The sequence below is a fragment of the Oryzias melastigma genome, linkage group LG15, assembly GCF_002922805.2.
Source record: "Oryzias melastigma strain HK-1 linkage group LG15, ASM292280v2, whole genome shotgun sequence".
Lineage (NCBI taxonomy): Eukaryota > Metazoa > Chordata > Actinopteri > Beloniformes > Adrianichthyidae > Oryzias > Oryzias melastigma.
Window position 1 is genome coordinate 10,308,157 of NC_050526.1, and position 12,667 is coordinate 10,320,823.

The 12,667-nt window shown below is 41.4% G+C and overlaps 2 protein-coding genes across 2 annotated transcripts in view; one reads left to right on the forward strand and one right to left on the reverse strand.

Moving 5' to 3' along the window:
- Positions 1-12,667, reverse strand: part of LOC112161900 (cadherin 11, type 2, OB-cadherin (osteoblast)) — a 264,903-nt gene that overhangs the window by 118,361 nt on the left and 133,875 nt on the right. The window lies entirely within an intron of this gene.
- ccnj (cyclin J) lies at positions 1,336-6,679 on the forward strand. Its single transcript, XM_024264896.2, has 6 exons — positions 1,336-1,486; positions 1,569-1,657; positions 1,836-2,046; positions 2,123-2,422; positions 5,427-5,586; positions 5,748-6,679. The coding sequence occupies exons 2-6, from the start codon at positions 1,589-1,591 to the stop codon at positions 6,091-6,093; spliced, it is 1,086 nt and encodes a 361-aa protein (XP_024120664.1). The 5' UTR covers positions 1,336-1,486; positions 1,569-1,588; the 3' UTR covers positions 6,094-6,679.

Genomic DNA, 12,667 nt, shown 5'->3' on the forward strand with positions numbered 1-12,667 from the left:
CAATAATAAATGATCACTTTCCCTGGACGAAAGACAGCTACAGCGGGCGCAGTGCAGCAGATTTTCACAATAAGAATCTGCGGAAACTCTGTGACAGACTGGCGACCTGTCCAGGGTGTACCCCGCCTTCGCCCATAAGTAGCCGGGATAGGCTCCAGCACCCCCGCGACCCCGAAAGGGAAGAAGCGGTCAGGAAGATGGATGGATGGATGAATCTGCGGAAACTACTTCCGGGTTTCCCCCTGTGTCAAAAACGAGATTACGAAAAACGAATCAAAGTCCCGTTATCCGATTTTCGTTTTTTCGTTTTGGTGCGCAAAACGAAAAAACGAAAAACGGCTCATTTTTCGTTTTGGATTTTGAATGGAAAAACGAAAAAACGGTTGGTTTTTCGTTTTTTCATTTCCGATATTAAGGTGAAAAACGAATGATACACGGATTGTGGATCTATTTGTCTGAAAGTGGATGCATCAGAATGGAGCGGAGCAGAGAGCTTGTGGCCCAGGGTATTTTCTATATGACAAACACATTTGTTTGGTTTTTTCAACTGCATTTTTGTCGTCTGCTCCTGATTCATAACAAATTAAATAAAGAAATACTCAAAAATAGTATTTTAATCTCATTATCTTTTATACGTGTCCTCCATCATCAGAAAATGCCAGAATATGTTAAAAACACAAATTTTCACCAGTGGGTCTATGAAGAACAGCACAGGCTGTTCTGGTCTTTCCCATTTTCGTTTGTGATCGAGACGCGCATGTGTCTGTGGTGACCACTGAGATTTACAAACTACCTTGTGAAGTTTTCCATTTTTTTTATTCACCTCACTTTTCAAAAATGTAGATTTGTAGGTCTCCCCTGAATGTTTCAGTGTATAACAAAGAAACCAAAACTTAAAACCATGTTTGGGGTTGTGTTTGTTCATTGACAATAAAATGACTGTTTCAAATTGTTGTGAAGTTTTAAACAGAAAATCTGAAACTTTTACATTTTGAATTAAGGGAGCAGAGAAAGGAGAAAGCAAATAACTTGTCATTTTTCTTCATATTTGACATTTAATAATGTAAAATTATTTTAATGAGTAAAATGTAAAAATGCTAAAAACTTAACATTCAAAAAAACATAAAATACACTCGTACTGTTGCCTAAAAGAAAAGAAAAGAAAACAATAAAATCGGGTAGATACATATGTAATATTCTGTCTTTTAAAATATCAAACACTAATAACACAATTTTAAATTATTTTTCTAAAAATAACATTTAGAAAAATGATAATAAAATACAATTATTTTTGTAAAGATGGATGGACGTCCTTCCGTTGAGTTTTTCCGGGGGGGCATTCAACGCCTCTTGTGGCGAGACTCTTATTTGGAGACGCACGTGAACGCACCTGCGGCATTAGAGGATCTCGTGCTGCTGAGCGCGAGCAGGACTTGTCCGGGGGGGCGGATTGGAGTTGTTCGGTGAAGCTTCATGTTCTCGCTGGGTGAGTGTCCGCGATGGAAGCGTCACTAACGAAGCTGTGAGTTTTCCGTGAAGACTCGTTCGTCCCTCACTCTACCCTTCAGGTGTCCACACTCTGCGTTAAATGGAGCTGGAGGACCAATGGTGGAAAGGACAACTGGCTGCAGACATCTACCAGGCACTGCGATATAAAGTGAGTGAGGTTTGACAGTTTGAACACTGCTCTGCTTTTGTCATTATTTGAGTAAAGTTACATTTTTTTAGGACAATGTTGATTACTGAAAGCTCTCTTTGGCTCATTGTTTTAGATAAACACCTAAAGAATGTGTGTGTGTTTGCTGAGGTCTTGGGTTTGGTGTGTTGTCTAACAGGAACTCAAGCTGCCTTCCTACAAAGGTCAATCCCCTCAGCTCAACCTCAGGCGGTACTTTGCTGACCTCATAGCTGTCATCAGCAACCATTTGCAGCTCTGCCCCGCAGCCAGACACCTGGCTGTCTACCTGCTGGACCTTTTCATGGATCGCTATGACGTCACCATGCAGCAGCTTCACATGGTTTCACTCTCGTGTCTCCTGTTGGCCAGTATGTACACTGATGAGCTAATGCTTAATGGATCTGTCCACACATGTGCGACTCTAAGGATTTCTACTTTGTCCAGGTAAGTTCGAGGAACGGGAGGACCGGGTGCCAAAGCTGGAAACCCTGAACAGCCTGTGCTGCATGAACTCCATGAATCTGGTCCTAACCAAGCAGGGTTTGCTGCACATGGAGCTGCTTCTTCTGGAGACTTTCCAATGGAACTTGTATTTGCCTACAGCGGCTCATTATATCGAATACTTTCTTTCTGCTGCCGTTCACGAGGGGGATCTGCACGACGGCTGGCCAATGACCAGCTTGGAGAAGACTAAAGTTTACATGGCCAAGTATGCTGATTACTTTCTGGAGGTTTCCTTGCAAGGTATCTTTTACTTAGTGTTTCAATCTTATGTTATATATTTTTCATCTCATTCTTGTTTCGCATCATGTTAAAATTTCAACGTTTCTTCATCTGATATAAGATTAAAGCGATGAAAGTGACTATGTTGCACGTAATTCTCTAAATGCATCTGTCCAGTGCTGAGAGGGTTAGATTAATACTTGCAAACAACAACAACACTCAGCCTTGGTCACACTTAAAATACGTGTGGGGAATTCAGCAATGCATCTTGGCTGGACTTATTCCATGTGGCCAAGATACATTTCCATCAGTTTTTGAGAATTTTCGCTCGTAAAAATGTGCAAATAACATCATCTTAAATCAGTATCCTGAGGAATATCAGTTGTATTAGAGAGGAAACTAAAAAGGATCAAGGCCTTTTGTTTTAACAGATTTTCCACATCTATGTTCAATAGGTGTGTTCCAGTGAAATGTTGGGTGAGTCTAGAAGTACAGATTTACAGTAGTACAGATTTAGCTATAATGTACTTTGATTAATGTTTTTCAACAGTCATCCCAGGTGAGTCCAATAGTAGGCTGTCAACCCTTTAACACCAGAGCTTTAGCTCTAGTGTTTACATTCTTTCGACTACATAACTCTGTAACCATTTAAGCAATTAACGTACTCTCAGCTGATTCTGAAGGGGAGAAAGCAGTCTTGCTCTGAAATACAGCAAAATGCTTTCACAATCAGCATCAATCAACTGTAGCTCTTTGAATCATCTGATTGGAAGAGTGACGATCTGTCAAAGAGCGTGTGTTGCTTAGGTGTCGCAGGCAACATCTCTGGTACTAAAGGGTTAAACTGTTGGTCTACAGTGAATTTATCAAACCTCACAGTTTTTCTTGTAATTGGATTAAACCGAATGAGCAATTTCAGGATCTTAGACAGAAGCTGATTCAGAAGTGAAGGTTATTTGGAGCCAAGTACAATTCATCAGTTAGTCAGTGGGGGCTTGATTCTTATTCCCTCCAATGGAAAAAAAGTCCAATGTTACAACAAAAATACTGTTGGGTTTAATCTATTTAGTTTTCTAGACTAGTCCTTGTTGTCCAGTCTAAAGCTAGGTGTCATGGCCTGAGTAAAGTGCAAAGGGTACATTTTGTATGTACCTCATAATTTCACCACTAAACGGAGGCATGGTCCTTTTCAATGGTTACGTCTTAAGGTTATCCTTGCTGGGGTATTCCAAAATTCCACTCACTTGAATCACTTATCTGTACATTTTTAGAAAGGCAGGCTATTATATCAGTTACTTCTGTTATTGAAGCTTTGACTAGAACCTTTAGTTTTCATCATCCTGGTCTTTTTTGGGCCGAAGTGACACACTTTATTTTTGTGCCTCACAAGAAACAACAGTCCTGTCTCCAGGGTTTTTCTTCCAACAACCTGGCGTTTCTTAGCTTCCCGAATCTGCATGTAAAATCAAGTCTGTTTAGCCTCCTACTGTTTTCCTGTGGAAATGAGTGAGTTTAAAACAGCCACATTCAAAATGGGTCAGTAAAGAGTAAGAACACAATGTGAGAAAACATCTAGAAATCCTGAAGATCGATTTAATGAGATATATTTCAAAAAGAGTAGACTATTAAAATAGTCAAGAACTAATTTAATAGTTGATTAGTCATTACTTTATATTCTATGGAGTCAGAGTGTAGTAAAGATGAAAGTTATAATGGCATTCTGATAGCTTTTTGGACTATTTTGGTATTTATTCAGGTTTTTATGCTAATTTGGACTTTAGGTGATATTTTAGCCACATGCTAGCCATTTTGGCTAATTTAGGCTTTTTTCATTTGTTTAGGCTATTTTTGAGTTTAGCTAATATTTCAGCTGCATGCTAGCTGTTTTGGCTAACTTAGACTTTTTAATTTAAAATTTAACTAATATTTTAGCTGACTTATCAGCTTCAGCGTTTTTAGCTATCAATTTCACCATCTTCAGCTGCCAAATTCATCTTACAGCATTCACACTAGCATTATCACAGGTAATGCTATATATCTAGTTTTTAGTTAGTTTAAAGCTAATGATGGTTAAGATGTGTGCTTTTCATCCAGTTTGCGCATGACCAGATTAGTCGACTAATCAGAAAAATAATCGGTGGTTAGTCGACTATTAAAATAATCGTTTGTGGCAGCACTAATGGACATATATATTATTATCAGGAGCAGACAAAAGCATGCTTTATGGGCCTGTAAGCTAGCAGGAGAGCATGTAAACAGAGAGCTCTCAGTTATGGTTGACCCTCCTGTCAAGGGAGGGCAGGGTTGTCCCAACTGTCCTGCCCACTACTCAGAGGTGAACTTTTAACCAACTAGTGCTGCTCTGCAGAACCTATGTTCTAGAAACATTGACTGTAAATGGAGAACTGGACAGAGTGGGTGTGACATCACCCATAGAAAATGCTTTACCTCCTGCTCCAGCAAAGTGAAGTCAATTAATTTGCGATTTTTTCACAATATGGACGCCACCATGTTCGAGTCAGATGACAGTGATGAGTTGGCCAATCATGAATAAGCTTGTTTAAGTTCACGTGTCAACTGAAAGCAGCTCTGGAGAACCTGTCGATCAAAGTGGAGGCCAGCGAGCACCACATGCTTTTACTGGGGCATGTGATTGGTCAGTTTAATACTTAAATAACTTGAGGTTTAAGAAAAATGTCTTGGAATGTTTATTGTAGCACATAGAATGACTGTGTTATAGCTGTTTATTTCTCTGTAGAAGTCTATGGGATTTTGGCTTCTTGGAGCCAGCAGGTACTTCCTGTTTGGAACACCAGAAGGGAGGATACACAGTCAATGCTTAGAAAACGATGCAGATTATTTTTTTGTTTGTTTTTTGCTACAAACTGCATAATCGTAATTAAATGACCCCTGGGAATGCTTTGAAATTAGATCAAAAGATGATCAGAGTGGGACTTAAATTGTGAGATCTTTTGTTGGTACAGAAATGTCAGACTTTTGATTAAAATCTCTGTTTTCTCTTTAGATCACGTGTTTTTGTGTTTTCCCCCCTCGCTGGTGGCTGCAGCTTGTGCGGCTGCTTCACGCCTCACCCTCCACTTATCCCCTACATGGCCCCCTCGACTGCAACGCCTCACAGGTTACACATGGGAGAACCTTGTCCCATGTGCAGAGAAATTACTCATGTGAGTTTATTATTAGGCAAATGCTGTGAATATAAGTCTTCCTTTTGTCAGTGGTAATATTGGCTCTGAAAACTCTGGTACAGACTTCATAAATATAGTCATCCACATAACTCTCATAAATGTGTTTTACTGCAAATCAACACTCTTTTGTCTCTCTTCAGCGCACACGACAGTGATGTGAAAGAGGATCACAAGCAAAAGTGCCAGCAGCCGGTTCCGCAGCAGCAGGACCAGTCCATGTTCCACAGCTCAGGCCAGTCAGCCTCTGTGGCGCAGTACCTGCACCTGTCCGGGGTGCAGTATGCCCAGCAGACCCTGCAGCCAGGCCTGCCGTCTACTCACAGGCCTGGCTCCTACCTCAGTCACTCCACCACCAGCCTGCAGCCACTTCCTGGTCCACAGCACCCCACCAGCCAGGCCTCAGCCGCCTCACTGGATCCTAAAGCTAACCGCTCTCACCAAGTCAGCATGCAGTACTCGTCTGCAGCTCCATGCTTTGACAGATGATGGGGGACTCCCAGACCATAATGGGGAAAGAGATGTGGTGTTTTGTTTATTTTGAAATAGACAAGAACACAAAAATCTGAATGTTTTTAATTTGGAAAGACTTATGTAAAGCACTTTGACTCTTAAGGTGCTCTCAGTGTGCAATACGTTCTTTCTGCTGTTGCTTTCAGAGCAGATCCCAGAGGAGGACTTTTTTTTTCCTCAGATGTCTGTTGAATGTTGTTGTAGGGTGTTCAGAGACACCGTTCCTGTTGCTGCCTAATTTAACTTTAGAACCAAAGTATTTATTTATATTAGATCATATCAGAAGTATTATGTGCACCGGTTTCCATGCTAAGTTAAAAAGGACAGTAAGCAGATTTCTGCCAGTCGACTGGTTATGGTTATGTAGTGCTCATGGCTGTGAGGATTCATATGTTTTGATTTGTGTGCTGTTTTTCTTGTTCAGTTTCTTTCTTTTTAATTATTGTTTGAACACATGATGAGCAGAAAAAATTGAGCTGTTTTCTCTGCTTGATGTACTGAATTGTAAGAGAAGAATTTACGACTGTTTTAAGTAAAATACAGGTCTGTGTTTGCAAAGCTGTGACTGTTGTTCCATGATGATGATGATGATGATGATGATGACAGACGCAGGCTGTGTAAAAGCAAGTCTTGAACATGAGTAAGTTAAGTTTGAGCTTTCTGGTGCAGCATGTGTGGAATAGGACACTCCCCATCAAACCCTCAGTTATTTATTTAAACCTTTTTGGGTTTTATGAACCCCAGAACTTTTTGGAACATCGTGCAGCTACGACTGCTTGTTTTTGGGAGGCTGCTGTCTAAAACATTCTGATATAATAGATTAACGTACTATTCTCTTTTCTAATGTAGCCACGAGGGGGCCCAAGCCAGGGTCTCATTGTGCCGGTCCCAAGCCCGGATAAATACAGAGGGTTGTGTCAGGAAGGGCATCCGACGTAAAATCTTGCCAAATCAAATATGCGAATCAGACTTACGAAATCCATACCGGATCGGTCGAGGCCCGGGTTAACAACGACCGCCATCGGTGCTGTTCACCGACAGGGTGCCGGTGGAAATTGGACTACTGTTGGTGGAAGAAGGAGAGGAGGAAGGCGGGTTCGTAGGGAGAGAGAGAAGAGGAAAGTCACTAGTGTTGGACTGAGAGTTGGGACTTTGAATGTTGGAACTATGACAGGAAAGGGTAGAGAGTTAGTGGACATGATGCAGAGGAGAAAGGTAGACATACTGTGTGTCCAGGAGACCAGGTGGAAAGGTAGCAAGGCTAGAAGTTTAGGAGCAGGGTTCAAGTTGTTCTATCATGGTGGAGATGGGAAGAGAAATGGAGTAGGAGTTATCCTAAAGGAGGAGTTTGTTAGGAGTGTTGTGGAGGTAAAAAGAGTGTCAGATAGAGTGATGAGTCTGAAGATAGAAATGGAGGGTGTCATGTTCAATGTTGTTAGTGGGTATGCCCCACAGGTAGGATGTGAGCTGGAAGAGAAGGAGAAGTTCTGGTTGGATCTTGATGAAGTGATGATGAGCATCCCTGGAAATGAGAGAGTTGTCATTGGTGCAGATTTCAATGGTCATGTTGGTGCAGGAAACCGAGGTGATGAGGAGGTGATGGGCAGGTTTGGTATCCAGGAGAGGAATGTAGAAGGACAGATGGTGGTTGATTTTGCAAAAAAGATGGAAATGGCGATAGTGAATACATTCTTTGAGAAGAGACAGGAACATAGAGTGACCTATAAGAGTGGAGGTAGAAGCACACAGATAGACTACATCTTGTGTAGACGGTGTAATCTGAAGGAGATCAGTGACTGTAAAGTAGTGGTTGGTGAGAGTGTTTCCAGACAGCACAGGATGGTGGTGTGTAGAATGACTCTGGTGGTGAAGAAGATGAAGAAAGAGAGGGCAAAGGCAGAGAAGAGGACAAACTGGTGGAAGCTGAAAAAAGAAGATTGTTGCATGACTTTTAAGAAACAGTTGAAACAGGCTCTGGGTGGTCAGGAGGTACTCCCAGATGACTGGATAACTACAGCTAATGTGATCAGGGAGACAGGTAGGAGTGTACTTGGTGTGTCATCAGGAAAGAGAGTTGATAAGGAGACTTGGTGGTGGAATGAGGAGGTGCAGGAGTGTATACGGAGTAAGAGACTAGCTAAGAAGAAGTGGGACACTGAGAGGACTGAGGAGAGTAGACAGGAGTACAGGGAGATGCAGCGTAAGGTGAAAGTAGAGGTGTCAAAGGCCAAACAAAGAGCTTATGATGACTTGTATGCTAGGTTGGGTAGTAAGGAGGGAGAGACTGACCTGTACAGACTAGCAAGGCAGAGAGATCGAGATGGGAAGGACATGCAGCAGGTTAGGGTGATCAAGGATAGGAATGGTAATGTGGTGACAGGTGTCAGTGGTGTAATGGAAAGATGGAAAGAATACTTTGAAGAGTTGATGAATGAAGAGAATGAGAGAGAACAAAGAGTAGAAGAGGTGACGGTTGTGGAGCAGGAAGTAAGAAAGATTAGTAAAGGTGAAGTGAGAGGGGCTTTGAAGAGGATGAAGAGTGGAAAGGCTCTTGGTCCTGATGATATACCTGTGGAGGTATGGAAGTGTCTAGGAGAGATGGCAGTGGAGTTTTTGACCGGGTTGTTCAACAGGATCTTAGGTGGTGAGAAGATGCCTGAGGAATGGAGGAGAAGTGTGATGGTGCCCATTTTTAAGAATAAGGGAGATGTGCAGAGTTGTGGTAACTACAGAGGAATAAAGCTGATGAGCCATACAATGAAGGTGTGGGAAAGAGTAGTGGAAGCCAGACTAAGAGCAGAAGTGAACATTTGTGAGCAGCAGTATGGTTTCATGCCAAGAAAGAGCACTACAGATGCAACATTTGCTTTGAGGATGTTGATAGAGAAGTACAGAGAAGGTCAGAGAGAGCTCCACTGTGTCTTTGTAGATCTGGAGAAAGCTTATGACAGAGTGCCCAGAGAGGAACTATGGTATTGTATGAGGAAGTCTGGAGTGACAGAGAAGTATGTCCGAGCAGTGCAGGACATGTATGAGGGCTGTAAGACAGTGGTGAGGTGTGCTGTAGGGGTGACAGAGGAGTTCAAGGTGGAGGTGGGATTACATCAGGGATCAGCTCTGAGCCCCTTCCTGTTTGCAATGGTGATGGACAGACTGACGGATGAGGTTAGACAGGAATCACCATGGACTATGATGTTTGCAGATGATATTGTGATTTGTAGTGAGAGCAGGGAACAGGTGGAGGTGGAGTTAGAGAGGTGGAGGTTTGCCCTGGAAAGGAGAGGAATGAAGGTTAGCCGCAGTAAGACAGAGTACATGTGTGTGAATGAGAGGAACCAGAGTGGAAGAGTGAGGTTACAGGGAGAAGAGATAAAGAAGGTGGAGGAGTTTAAGTATTTAGGGTCAACAGTACAGAGTAATGGAGAGTGTGGAAAAGAAGTGAAGAGGAGAGTGCAAGCAGGTTGGAATGGGTGGAGAAAAGTGTCAGGTGTGATGTGTGACAGAAGAGTTTCAGCACAAATGAAAGGAAAGGTGTACAAGACTGTGGTGAGACCAGCCATGTTGTTTGGACTAGAAACAGTGGGACTGAAGAAAAGACAGGAAGCAGAGCTGGAGGTAGCAGAGATGAAGATGCTGAGGTTCTCTTTGGGAGTGACCAGGATGGATAGGATCAGGAATGAATACATCAGAGGGACAGCACATGTTAGAGGTTTTGGAGATAAAGTCAGAGAGGCCAGACTGAGATGGTTTGGACATGTTCAGAGGAGAGACAGTGAATATATTGGTAGAAGGATGCTGAGTCTAGAGCTGCCAGGAAAGAGGTCTAGAGGAAGACCAAAGAGGAGGTTTATGGATGCAGTGAATGAAGACATGAAGGTGGCTGGTGTTAGAGTGGAGGATGCTGAAGACAGGCTTAGATGGAGGAAACTGATTCGCTGTGGCGACCCCTGAAGGGAAAAGCTGAAAGGAAAAGAAGAAGACTATTCTCTTTTCTAGATTCCATTTGTGTGAAATGAGACTTTTTTTTCAGGCTTCGCACTGTTGGTGCTTCTTTTGGAGATGGATTTTTGCATTGGTTGTGGGGTCAGTTTTAATTTGGTGGTCTTTGCTTTTCTTCTCTTGCTTAACTTAAACAGAATTCTTGGTCAACCACAAGACCATTCTCTTCGGGTGGACGGGTTTGCTTGTTTGGTTTTCCTCAGAGCTCAAGCTAGCTTTTAACGCTTTCCAAACAAAGTAAAAATATCTATGGAAGTAAACTGGAGTGAAACAACCAAAATGCAGTCAGCCTGTTTTTCTTTACAGTTTTTCATTCATTTCTCACAACAGTATTAAAGTTTGGACCACTCCTAAGGTGTTTCTCAAAACAATTAGTGCAAACTGCAAAAAATGGCAGCAAATCACTTTCTCAAAATGGAAAGTCCATTGCTCAAAAGCAAGTCATTTGCTCAAATTGGGCAGTTCAAGCTGCAAAAGACAGTCCCTAAATCAAAATGGATCAATTAATCTCCAAAAACAAGTATTTGTGTCACTGAAAGTGTCAGTGTCGTCAAAATAAGTTCTGATTCCAGCTTCTTTGAACAATCAGGTCAAAGGGTTTAAACATGTTTTCATTGTGACGGATTACTCTGGAGGTACTTCCCAATGTCATGTAAAGTAAAGCCAGCCTTAAATACCATGCATGGCATTTAGAAAACTAGATTTCCAAGAAAAGACCCTGAATATGCACTTTATTTCTTATTGCTTTTTTGCAACTGTTCACAGCATTGTACTCCTGGAAAACAAATAAAAATGTAATCCCCTATGGAGCAGTAGGGTGTAGCCAGAAGGGTATGAAAGTAATTCAGATTCGGACAGTGTGCTGTACAAACCCATGTGAGGTACCTGACATATCACACTTTGATCATTTCTGACATCGGGGGTTCAGACTGTGCTCCAGGAAAGATGTGCCAAACCAAAATCAGGCTTATGGAAGCTTTGAAACTGGAAATACTGAAAAAACAGTGCTACAAATCAATCATGGACTAGATTGCGGTCTTCAACCTTTCACCTCTGCATTCTGGCTCTTTAGCTTCAAAGAAAACTTCAGACTTAACTAATTCATTTGTGTTTAGATTTTTTTTGACTTGTCAGATAGACCTAACTGATCAAAATGATGTTTAAAGATTGAATTTACTGTCAGAGTGGTTTAACATTAGTGACATTATTTTACAGTACTACTCTTAACAACACTTGTATTTTTATTCACTAGTAAAAGAAGAAAAAGGATAAAGGAAAACCAAAGTCACAATAATAGAAAACATCATGTTTCTTGCATTTGACTTGAAGTAAATCTGCTGCAGCTGTTGTGCTGCTGTCAAAACTGAAAGAAGTTAAATTTGTTAAATATAGAAAAATCTTAATTTTATAAAACATTTCAAAGCTATATTTTATAAATGAATGGCTTAATGACCTCGAAACCATTTTTCTAACTTTAGAGGTGAGACTTTGCAGCTCTCGCTGACTTTCGGTCCATAAGAACCTGGACCTTCTGGAATTAAAGGTTTCAGACCCCTGATCTAGATCCTGCCGTTTGTCTGGTCACATATTTTCATGTGTATTACACTGAATATCAGCTCTATCAATCACTTAGGAAAGTATTTTCTTGAGTGCCAAATCCCCCATCTGAAGGACTGCTGTGATGTCATCACAATCCACGGCTACTACCAGAGTCATTTCGACACTGGTCATTTAGCTTCCACCTCCAGGGGCCCGTGTCAAGAAGCAGGTTTTGTTGGAACTCTGAGTTTGTGAACTCCAAATTCAGGAAAACTCTTGAGTTTCCCGAGTCAGAAACAGAGATAACTTAAACCCGTGAAAGTGGGTGAAACCAAACCCGTTTCACAAAGCGGGATTTGCTGAACTCAGAATCAATCACTATGGCAACTGAGTCTGTTACGTAACCTGGTCTGGAGCAGGTTTCCTTCAGGAAACTTAGAGTTCTCTGTGGTCTCCGCCCCTTTTTAAAGTGAAGGATGATCAAATATGAGTTCCTCATTAACATTTAGAGAACATTCACGTTAGAGACGTCACATTTCCACCACTCAGAAACCAGAATGACATGTTCATTCATAGAGGATCATGTAGAGAGGAGGCTGATTAATCCAGAGGAAATGTTATTTACGTCAGGAGAGGAATTTGAGGACACCAGTCGATTAACTGGCGTTTTTCAATTCATTTCTATTTGAGCGATTATACAGTTTTCCAGGGACTCAATAATAATAATACAGAGTTTTCTGTTCCTCTTTTAAACCCTTAACAACAGAAATCTTTAACCTTAAACACTGGAGATGTTTGTCAAAGTCTCTCTGGTGCTCCAGGAGCCGTAACAAAGGTTAGTGTAATTGTCAGCTTTACTGCCTTTCAAAGCAGAGGTCTGGGGTTCACAGCCCAGTTATGGACATGTTGTAATATGCTAAAAAAATTAATTGATTTTTATTTAATTTTTGAGAATTTAAATTAAATGCATTTTATTTATCTATTTTATCTATTTTAACACATTCCAGGCAGC